General features: G+C 40.5%; 1 protein-coding gene across 2 annotated transcripts in view; it reads right to left on the bottom strand.

Moving 5' to 3' along the window:
• DYNC1H1 (dynein cytoplasmic 1 heavy chain 1) overlaps positions 1-11840 on the bottom strand; it is a 76583-nt gene that overhangs the window by 43798 nt on the left and 20945 nt on the right. For both annotated transcript variants that reach the window (XM_067555040.1, XM_067555039.1), the window contains exons 12-26: positions 11674-11814; positions 11286-11462; positions 11048-11158; positions 10834-10953; positions 10269-10508; positions 9197-9352; positions 8399-8512; positions 5300-5410; positions 5008-5217; positions 4274-4420; positions 3816-3982; positions 2787-2960; positions 1764-1929; positions 1487-1675; positions 1198-1392 (exon numbers count right to left, since the gene is read on the bottom strand). In XM_067555040.1, coding sequence (XP_067411141.1) covers positions 1198-1392; positions 1487-1675; positions 1764-1929; positions 2787-2960; positions 3816-3982; positions 4274-4420; positions 5008-5217; positions 5300-5410; positions 8399-8512; positions 9197-9352; positions 10269-10508; positions 10834-10953; positions 11048-11158; positions 11286-11462; positions 11674-11814 — 2418 coding nt within the window. The remainder of the gene's footprint in view (positions 1-1197; positions 1393-1486; positions 1676-1763; positions 1930-2786; positions 2961-3815; positions 3983-4273; positions 4421-5007; positions 5218-5299; positions 5411-8398; positions 8513-9196; positions 9353-10268; positions 10509-10833; positions 10954-11047; positions 11159-11285; positions 11463-11673; positions 11815-11840) is intronic.

The raw sequence follows: 11840 nt of genomic DNA on the forward strand, positions 1-11840 counted from the left end.
AGTGCAGACTGTTTCTACATCCCTCCCCACCATACCCAGAGCCCTCACCTATGAGGTCCACAAGTTATTCAAAATCTATATAAAGCCGCCATTCCCAGCTTTCAGTAGCTGGAATCAGCAGCTGAATGAAGAGTATCTGACTAGAGCTAAACCCAGCCAAGACTGAGATGCTGGAATCATTTCTCATCTACCAAGAACCTGCTTCCTCTAAGACTTCACTATGGAGGGCATTGTCCCCTCAGACTAATTTATCACTAGCCTTGAATCCTTTTGAATTCCCAAGGCACAAAAAAGTCAACTTTCATCTGCAACAAGCCAGAAGTTTGCACCTCATTGTATCAGTACATAGTTGGACATGGTAAGGCTGAAGGTCCATAGATTTGAATATTGTAAGTCAGATCTAGCAGTGAAGCCACACCCCATGTGAAAACTTCAACTTGTAAAAAACACAGCAGTCTAGCTGCTTGGCAGCACAGACTGCCACAAACACCATGCTGTCGATATGCACTCTACACTTGCTCTCCAATTAGAAGTTTAGATCAAGATTTCTTTTATGGAAGCCTCTGAACAACAGGAGAGATTGTCAGTTGCACTCTTTCCACCAGAATAGCTTCTTAGAAGTTATGCTATGGAGTTATGCTATGGACTTCATTAGGTAAGAAGTGATGACTTAAGACTTTCATAGCTAAATGCAAAAAACCTTCTTATTTCTTCAACTGATTCTTCACATGCCTATGATAGCCCCTCACACAAACAGAACTTTTAAATTAAGGTATTTCTACCATAAGTTGGAAGGCAGTTTAACAGCTGAAGGAGCTCAGATACTATGATAGAGACCATGTACATACACAGATGATAAAAGGTACTATAAAGTCTAGATTCATATATCTTATCTACTCAGAATAAGAGATTGAGTGGTATATCCCAAGAATTGGAAGAGTTGTTTCTATTCACTAAATAATCCCTCAGAGTCTTATGCTGCACTGACATATGCAGTAGGTTTATAGGAGTTATTTCACATCAGACATATGTAATGCTGTCTACAGAAACAGCAGTTCATCTGTTCAAGAAAGCTTGATGGGAACATTTTAGTTTTTTCTAGGTGTCAGTTTCATGATTTCAAGATGGACAGATTGGTGTTTCAATTTTTCAAAGACAGAATGACTATTTAAGGGTGGAGATGAGGGTATTACTTACCAAGTGTTCCAATTTCCTCCTTCGGAGAGGTGGCTGTTCCATCAACACAGAGTCTGCTAACACATTCAGTGTGACCTCAACATTAGCCAGCACGGAGTGCAAAGGACTGCTGTCCTCTCCATCACTCATGCCATTCAGAGCAGTTTCCACATTCTCTGACCACGCAATTTGGGCTGACAGGACAACAAGCTGGGCCTGAACATTTAAAATGAAGTTAGATTTTGCTAGAAGTTGTTCCTCCCACAAAAGTATATTTATAGTTTGGTTATACAAAAATGAAGATGAATACCTGATATTTATCAATCCAAGAAATATAGGTAACTGGATCAATTGAGGTTGCTTTACCAAAGAATTCTACTTCAGTAACAGACTCAGCAAGCAGCTTCGCAAGTGTGAACCTCATTTCTTTTTCAACAAGTGTGAGCCATTCATTGATCTTAGGATGTTCTGTGATAGACACAGGTGTTTTGAACAGCACCTGAAAGAATTAAATTTAAAGTGTAACTCTAGTTTTAATTTAGACCAGGTTGGTAAGTTTGCAAAAAACCCTGAAGATGCAGCTCTACCTCCTCTCCTTCACGTGATGAGATTCCCAGAACAACAGAGTTATCTTCATTAAGGATAATGCTAGACACTCCAGCAAACATTTTCTTGAAGTGTTTCTGCAGCTTAGCTACATTCTTGCTGTTTCCTATGATTTCAAGCAAATCCTCATCACCAACGAAGTAGAACCTAGTAGAGACAAAGTTAAAGCTTGTGGACTAGTGGTTTGTTTTTTCTAAAAGCACTGAATTTTTTTTCCCCCCAAATTGACAGGTCCTTAATTGAAAGCCCAGAATTAATATATTGACTTGAACCCTCTATAACCATTCTAAAATTGGGGAAATGTCTGCTGAATTGTGCAATACTGCATACTTCCCTTCCTCCATACATACTCCTCAGTTTATCAGGGCTTATTCTCAGCACCAGTTTTCAGTCTGATTTTTCTCTCCCACTTTAACACCTCATTAGCAGATGTATGCCAAGTATTGAAAGACTATTAGGCAGCAAAGCTCCCACTCTGAACACATGCTTGATATGGAGGTTGAGGTTGTGTTTGTGTTTAGATCTGCAATCTAAGCACCTCACAAGTAAGGACTGAAGGTGAAACAGAATGCAGCATGATTCAAATATAGAATGAGACAGTTCTTAAACTTTGGTATTTGGTTAGAGAGATTCCTGGAAGTTCATTTAGTTTAATTAAACAAAACTGAATTCTAGAAATTCATTATTCTGTAACAGGTGAAACAGACTATCAAGCAATATTTATATTCAAGTTATGCCATTTAAGTTACTAGTCACAAGTGACCCATACAAAGAAACTGAAGTTTGTCACTTCCCAGGAAATGGGACCATAACATGACTAAATTGTTCAACCTTTAGATTTTTTTACATTTCCAAAGCAGTCGTGTTTTGATATCTGCATATGCACTACAATATTGCTAGAGGAACACAATAAAAAGAAGTACTTAGGCACTAGTGTGCAAACAAACATCTTTCATATTGGAGTTTATTCCAACACAATTGGTTGAGGAGATGAAGTTTCATACCGAGGAAAAGAGGATCTCTCCCTCTCCAGGTATTCTCCCAATGCTTTCTGGATCTTTCCAAGCAAGTCTGCTAATCTCTCCAGGGACCTTTGTACACCTTGGATGTTAAGAACATCCATCACAAGGGGAGATTTGGATACCTTTTTCATAAGTGCCAGAAACTCAGTACTGATGCTGCAAGTCAGAGTGAGAAAAATATTAAGCACACTTTAAATGTGGGATACAATAGTACAAGTTTAGATACTGAGTGTGAAAAGAATGGGCGATATCTTTAATTTTATTAATATTGTGTGAGAATTATGGTGTGGCTGGCTTTATGAAACTAAAGATTAATTTTAGCTGGAGTTCTCCACACAACTAGGAACCAGAATGATTAACTCAATTAACGGTGTTCAAATGGACCATACAGTAAATCTACTGCTAATGTCTACCATTGACTCTCCGGGAACTGCACGTCTGATTTTCCTGGGACACCTGAACCCAGGAAAAGACTTTGAAATAGATAAAAAAGACTGATTGTTAGCTCAGGGTGGGAGACACCAAATGAGCATTAGACACAGGCAGAGGCTGCTAGGATGCAGTCTGCCTGCCTAGGCCCATTTCTAGGGGATAGGTGGGACAAAAGGGGCCATCTAAACTTGCAAGGAAAGGTTAAGATCTCTAAATCGATTATAGGTCTACAGGTCTTGAATTGTTCTAACCCTTTTCCTCTGATGTGCTAAACAAAAGCTTTATCCATATGAACAAGCTGTTCAGTCACTATACTCATACTAGTCATAGGCTTCCAAATTCTGCAGCAGGGGCCAAAACCCAGATAGACCTGTTGAGAACATTATCGGTGAACAGGAGTATTTTGCTCTGGGTCGCCAGAGCAAAAGTGGGGGTGAATCATAGGATTCATGGTGAGAGATGTACAGGCCTATCACTTGGCAGGGGTGCTAAGAAGGGCCAGGAGGGGAAGAAACTCAATGATACAGCTTGCCCTGAAACGTAACTGAGAATTTCACACAAATCCAAATTAAAGTATACCTCTGAAACCTCTGTGTTTCAACAGGCAGCAAGTGCTTAATATCAGCACTACCAGTAAAGATACCCTCCAAGTAGACCCATCGCCTTTGGACATCTATCCAGACATCAAAGAGTGCCATGATACGATTCAATTTGTCTTCCCAGCTAAGAGCATCTTCCTCAAACACCTAAATGTTAAAGAAAACATTCAGATTATCTTACAAAATTACTTCCAATTCAATTCTTAAACTAGCTTGATTATTGTAACTTGACTAACTTCTTAAAATCATGCTGACTTGTATATGAATATTTGTAAGTTTGGTTTAAGCTATAAAGATATAATCGCACTTATACACCTAGTAATTTGTCAAACTTGGCACATAAGATGCTAGCTGAACCAATGTACACTAGGAAAAGCACACTAAAACAAGGAGGGAGCCAAAGATAATTGAAAAAAGAAAAGTAATTTTACATTATACCTTGTAGTATGGTGATAACTTCATGGCAGACACACTGTTGATGTGCTCTTTGACCTTGTTGAAGAGATCATCCCAGCCCCGAATCAAACGGCATTTGTTCTGATAGTTAACCAAATCCAGTTCGTAAGTGTTCCACACTTCTCTTATCTTTAAGAAAAAAGCAGCCAGGTTATGAACTCCTGATATTTTCATTCTATTACATTTATTCCATTTTTATAGAATGAGAAATGTAGAAATGAGGTTATATGAGCTTGATTCTTATCTTTTTCAGAGCACATGAACCTACAATCCTTAGACTACTATGAATCATATGGTGAAAGATATTATGTCTTGTGGGTGAGAGTTATGTATTGCAGTAACTAAAATGAAATTACAGAAGGCAGTCTTAATGAACCGACTCACTTGGAAGAGTAACAATGTTTGTGTAATTGAGTGTTCTATTTAAAATAATAGTTATCTTTAAGTTTAAGTCACACTACTTTCAGCAAACGTACAAAACTTAATATAAAACCTAAATACAGTAGTACCTCTGCAGTTTCATGTTGTGTCAGTTTTTATATTAAATTTACTCAGTTATTTAGAACAAAAAATATATGGTGAAGATCTAAAGCATTTCACTTTTACCATCCTGGGTATCCAAAATCTTACTTGTTACATAATTGTCAGCAAATTGTTACATTTCTAAAACCTATCCTGCACAACAAGTCTAGTGTATATATAATGATAATACTAGCCTGTTTCAAAAACTCTTCCAAAGCCATCTCTCCCTGAGCCACAAGGAGCACATCTTTGACAATTGCTTCATTTTTCTGCAAGTCAACATCCCAGATCTGTCCCAGGGTTAGTTCAGAAACAACCCAGTTAACATGAAGTCTCTTCATCAGCTGCTTCCAGTGACGATCTTTAAGAGCCTCAGATTTCAGTTCAATCACCAACATGTTTATCTACAAGGACAGACAGTACATAGTAAGTTAATGTATGCACTTACACTTAATAACTAAATTAAAAAAATTAAGTGCAGCTTACCTTCATGTAACCCTTCAGAAGTCTCTGAACATATTCATAGGAGGCATACTGCCGCAAACGAGCAGGGAAATTTTTCAACTGGTTCAGTAAGCCATCCAAATTTTGTCTAAGCTGTCAGTAAAATACAGAAGCCATGAAAGAATTCATCTACTAGCAACATTATAACTGTACTATCCAGTTACTAGAGTGATTGTTTCAGTTTTACTTACAATTTGTCATCTTAACATTTTACTAAAAACAGTTCTTTAAGAACGGGAGAATCACCCTTAGGTAATATTAATCACACTTATGCTGCTAATTTTGCAAACAATAAATATAGCTATATACACAAGGCAGGCAAGCCAAACACTAAATGTATGAAAATATTCAACTGCCACTTAAAACCCCATCATTCCAACAGATTCTCCAAGCTTCTGTGGATATATCCCACCCCAGCAGATTACATGGAATCAACAGTACTGCTTTAAACTTAACTCATGAATGTGACCGTTGGGACAATGCTAGTGTTCTCTATCCCTTGATCATCAGAGTTGCAAAGCATTAAGTAATTTTATACTAGATCATAGTGGTCATGAAATTGTGAGAGTTTCCTACAGATAAGAGGGAGAAGCCTCATTTTAGGGTGGATTCTCTAGTCACTAGAGATGTCCCAGCTTGAATATATAAATGTGCAACAGCTTTTCATCAGTGAAGCTGGACAAAAAGAGAACAGCAGAATACGGACCCTGGACTTCAGAAAAGCAGACTGACTCCCTCAGGGAGCTGTCGGGCAGATCCCCTGGGAAACTAATGAAGGGAAGAAAGCCAAGAAAGCTGGCTGTATTTTAAAGAAACCTTATTGAGGGTGCAGGAACAAACCACGCCAATGTGCAGAAAGAATAGCAAATAAGGCAGGCAACCAGCTTGGCTTAAAGAAATTTTCAGTGAGCTTAAACACAATAAGGAAGCTTACAAGAAGTGGAATCTTGTCAGATGACTAGGGAGTAGTATACAAATACTGCTTGACCATGCAGGAGTGAAATCAGGAAGGCCAAAGCACAATTGGAGTTGCAGCTAGCAAGGGACGTGAAGCGTAACAAGATGGGTTTCTACAAATATATTAGTAACAAGGTGGTCAGGGAAAGCATGGGCCTCTTACAGAATGGGGAATCAACCTAGAGACAAATGACGCAGAAAAAGCTGAAGTACTCAATGCTTTTTGCCTCTGTCTTCACAGACAAGGTCAGCTACCACTTTACTGCATTGGGCAGCACAGGATGGGGAGAAGGTGAACATCCCTCAGTGCTGAAAGAACAGGTTCAGGACTGTGTAGAAAGGCTGGACATGCACAAGTCCATGGGGCTGAATGCAATGCATCCAAGGGTGCTGAGGGAGTTGGCTTATGTGATTGCAAAGCCATTGGCCATTATCTTTCAAAACTTGTGGTGATTGGGGGAGGTCCCAGATGATTGAAAAAGGCAAATGTAGTGCCCATCTTCAAAAAAGGGAAGGAGGATCCAGGGAACAGCAGACCAGTCAGCCCCACCTTAGTCCCTGGAAAAATCATGGAGCATGTCCTCAAGAAATTTATTTTGAGGCACTTGGAAGAGAGGAAGGTGATCAGGAACAGTCAGCATGGATTCACCAAGGGCAAGTCATGTCTGACCAACCTGATTGCCTTCTATGAAGTGACTGGCTCTGTGGATGTGGGGGAAGCGGTGAACATGATATACCTTGACTTTGGCTCAATGGGTAGTGATCAACGACTTCATGTCTAGTTGGCAGCTGGTAACAATCAGAGCACCCCAAGGGTTGGTGCTGGGACTGGTTTTGTTCAACATCTTCATTAATGATCTGGAGGATGAGGTGGACTGCATCCTCAGCAAGTTTGCAGATGACACTAAGCTAGGGGGAGTGGTAGATACTCTGAAGGGTAGGGATGGGATACAGAGTGACCTAGGCAAATTAGAGGATTGGGCCAAAAGACATCGGATGAGGTTCAACACACACAAGTGCAGAGTCCTGCACTTAAGACGGAAGAATCCCATGCACTGCTACAGACGGGACCGACTGGCTAGACAGCAGTTCTGCAGAAAGGGACCTGGGGATTACAGTGGACAAGGAGCTGGATATACGAGTCAATAGTGTGCTGTTATTGCCAAGAAGGCTAACAGCATATTGGGCTGCACTGGTAGAAGCATTGCCAGTGGATTGAGGGAAGTGATTATTCCCCTCTATTTGGCACTGGTGAGGCCTCATTTGGAGTACTGTGTCCAGTTTTGGGCCCCCCACTACAGAAAGGATGTGGACAAACTGGAAAGAGCCCAGTGGAAGACAACAAAAATGATTGGGGGCTAGAGCACATGACTTAAGGAGAGGCTGAGGGAACTAGGCTTGTTTGGTCTTCAGAAGAGAAGAATGGAGGTGGATTTAATAGCAGCCTTTAAAGGGGATTCCAGGAAGTATGGAACTAAGAGCAATGGTCTCAAGTTGCAGTGGGAGAGGTCTAGGTTGGATATTAGGAAAAGCTTTTTCACCATGAGGGTACTGAAGCACTGGAATGGGCTACCTAGGGAGGTGGAGAAGTCTCCATCATTAGAGGTTTTTAAGGCCCAGCTTGAGAAAGCCCTGGCTGGGATGATTTAGTTGGGGCTGGTCCTGCTTTGAGCAGGGTTTGAACTAGATGACCGCCTGAGGTCCTTTCCAACCCTAATTTCTATGATTCTAAGAATTTGAGAAAAAGTGTTAATTTAGATCAACTTAATTTCAAGGAACAAACAGCATGAATTCTTGTCCTCTGCAGATGTAGCCTATAATTCACTATATTTGAAGATGTGCAGTTTCTGCAATCCTGATAATTTTTCAAGTTTTATTTTGTTAGCCTGACTGTTGAAGCTTCAGTTAAGAGAGAAAGTTATTTCTGCCAGAGTGCTGCAGATTAGATTAAGATAGAAGCTGCTTTCTCAGTTATTAATTCTATTTTTCATATGCCAAAAAAGTAGGTACAAAAGCACCACGCAACAGGTTCTGGCTCACTTTCAATGTATTTTTGCCTCTAAGGGCAAGAGTCTAATAGCAGAGTTATGCTTTCTACATATGGAATAAAAAAAAAAAAGATACCTTGCGAGGCTGTACGGAAACCCATGGCTGCTCCTTCATCTGATCAATCTGCTCCCAGACCTTGGAAAGCTCAGACCAAACTCCTTTGAGGTCTTGTAACTCTTCTAAAGCTACCTACAGCACAAAGGGATACCTTAAACTTTGGTCAGTTATATAGAAAGGCTAGATGATATAAGTAGACAGACGACTTCTTAAATAAATTATGCAGACGGGATCTTCGTCAGGGTACTGGTAACTGGACAGAGTCTTGACCCTAGCTTGCTGGTTCTAGTGCATCTATAGTAGCCCAAAAAGAGTTACCAAATGTTGGCTGCTCAGTAGCCAAGTAAGGGCAAGTTACTGCACAGCACGCAAGGGTGAACACTTGCAGTATATCAAATTTGCCTTGCAGTAACGTCCCATGTGGATGCTGCTACAGTGCCTTGAAAATCCTGGAGCATGGTTTAGCATAATACGACTTAGAAGTTCCTTGCTACATAGACAAGCCTTTAGTCTCATCTCTGATTAGTGTAGAGGCCAGATTTCTACATCATCTTTTAAAGCCACAACCACGAGCACTTGAGGGCAGTGTCAATGGAAAAGCCAAGGGCTGAATGGGTACTGAGAGAATAACTCACCCCCTAGGTGTGGACCATTCTAGTTAAGGTTAAGGTACATTGACAGGGCAGTATGAAGGGAGAATCATTCACTGCTATGCCTTCTTTATGAATGAAGAAAAGGATTTCTGCCTACAAGAGGTCAACTGTCCAGAACCATCTGCAAGCACCAAATACATTGATTTTTAAAAACAGCTTGTACCTGCACACGTTCTTCACTGCCACTGAGTAGTCCTGTATCTGTTAGCTCAAGGGCTTCTTTGGCCTTTGCACATTTCTCACGATCATCTTTCAACCTACCAAATTTTCCTTCGTAAATTGTAAGTGTTTGAAGAGCTTCCTCTGGACGCAAGTTTCCCTAGAAAGAAGCACAGGGTTAAGAGTTAAGGGATCATAACTTAAATCTGTGCAGAAGCTACTTCTGATTAGCATCAGAATCCAGGCCATCTCTTCTGCTTTAAGAAGTTTTCAATTTCCCTGGCAGATCTGGGCACGAGTTACTGATCCCTTCCCTGGATAAGCTTCTAAAGCAGTGATCCCCAAATGGTGGGGCACACCCTCTGGAAGAACATGCAGGGGAGTGCAGCAGGGCCCGGCCCAGCCCTCATGTGGTGCAAGAAGGGAGCACCATCCAGCCCTGCTTTGCCCCCAGCTCGACCCTGGCCTTGGCCCCCCCCACTCCACTTCCGCTCCTGGCTGGGCGCTGTGTTATTTGGACCCAGGTCCTGGCCACAGCTCCTAATCCCACTACTGCCCCCAGCCCCACTTCTGGCCCCGGTCACAGCTCTGACTCCTGGGGGGGACAGAGGCAGATTGGGTTGGGGAGGAAGGGGGGGGATCATGGAGCAAAAAAAGTTTGGGGACTACTGATCTAAAGAATCGTCTTGTCAGAAAAGATTTTTTTAAGCAGAAGCTAGTAACATTTACTGTAGGATACAGGCTCAACAACATCCTTCCTCTCTCACAATGCTCTATAAAGTGCACCCTGCTTACAACTAACTAAGTTTATAAAAATGAAGTTATTAAAGAGGCGTTTCTGTTTTAAAATGCAAGTTAAGATGATGGAAAGTGTTGGAGTTTTAAACCAAGAACTTTTCTGCCAAGTCACAAGAAAACTTCCTAGAGAGGGGATTCACATTTCTGCATCAAAATCTAAAGGAAACAAAACAGTTCGGCCCCCTTAGTCTATTTCAGGATTTACTGAAAAACCTGTTTGTTACAGAATGCAAACTGTCTATATTGGGTTCAGCAAAGCAGATCCAAAAAAAACTTACTGTCACAGGCTTGGTTTTCTCCCAATCTGTCAGCAGGTCAGTTGTACGGCTCTCCACGGCTCGATCCTCTTGAACTATCTTCATTTGCAAGTTTGCTACTTGTTGCTGAATGGCAGAATCCTTGCGACGCATGATGTCATTGAAAGCACCCCACTCCCCTTCAATGTTGTCAATGTATAACCAGGAGGAAGGGAACTGGAACCTCTGTTTCTCTAGCAAGCGTTGACCATTGCGGTAAAGCTACAATCCACACAAATGCTATTATAAGGTAACCTATTTTAATGTCTTTGTTAGCTAGAAGTTCAATTAGAAATTCAGATACCCAGAAGTCTAAAGAGATATCAATAGATCAGCATAAAGAACCCTCAGAAATATAAAGTAAACTCAGTAAGGCTCACTATAGAATCTTGGTTTGAACGCGTTTATCTAGAAGTTACTAAGACAGGGAATTAGAAACAGGGTTTCTCTTAGTGAGATTAGACTGGTCATGATCAATTGTATACTAGCTGTAAAAAAAAGCTACAAGATTTCCAGAAAAGATGTTAGTAAGAAAGTGACAACTTACCTCAACTTGTTTCTCAAACTGCTTGATTTTACGTTTCAGGGACTGTACATATGTGATGAATGTCACTGCATCTGATGTGCTAGCTGTATCCACTGAATGTTGCTCCAACTCTTGACGGGACTGTTAGAGGAAAAGACACGGAGTATTTTAAAAGTGGATGTAGTAAGTTGATCTTGTAATAAAAAAATCATTGTTTGGACTTTTCTTTTCTTACCTTAGAAATTTGTGAGTGGAACTCTGTCATGTTCTGACCCAGCATTTGGCCAAATTTACTGAGTACTTCCTTATGCCAAGAGTCATATTTCAAATTCACCTTAGATTGTACCTACAATCAAGAAAGTTTATGAGTATTGCTCTTAGTTACGAAGTCTCATTTTATCCTCTATAAGTCCATTCTAAAATTTATTTCTGCCCGTTACTTTACAAAGTGCATGAAAGTTTCAAGTTCTTACCTTTCCATAGTCTATGATAACAGGTCCAAATTCCTTCCTGGTTTCTGCATTGTCAAAGGTTCCTCTGGCTTTCCTTATCTGAACTAAGAGAGCTTGCCACTTATTTAAATCTTCTCCAAGACGGTTGTATATGTTTTCAGCTTGCATATCCCATAAGCATTGGTACTGCAGCCACACCTATGAATAAGTACATAAACTTCATGTACCAGTTACTTTTATTATTTATATTACTATCCCCATTACACTACATAATCCCCATTAAATCAGTTAACTGGTAACTTTGTTGAATTTAGAAGAGCTCTTCTATATCTTTAATTAAAGGTCACTACCACCAAATGTGTATTTAGTTATTCCACAATTTCCAACAAAATCAGAAATCACATCCTACCTTAACATACTGTTCAACCTCTGTCACAATGCCCATAACAGCAGAATAAGACTCTTCCAGCGCTGCAGGACCATCAGGCATCCGTGTTAGGGCATTCCGATAGAACTTCTCTTCCTCAGACAATTCATAGTGTACACCCACCTGACAAAACCAACAATTAAATAAGT

This window comes from Emydura macquarii, unplaced genomic scaffold (assembly GCF_026122565.2).
Source record: "Emydura macquarii macquarii isolate MOO-44397 ecotype Brisbane River unplaced genomic scaffold, CSIRO-AGI_Emac_v2 contig_1551, whole genome shotgun sequence".
In the NCBI taxonomy this organism is placed as follows: domain Eukaryota; kingdom Metazoa; phylum Chordata; order Testudines; family Chelidae; genus Emydura; species Emydura macquarii.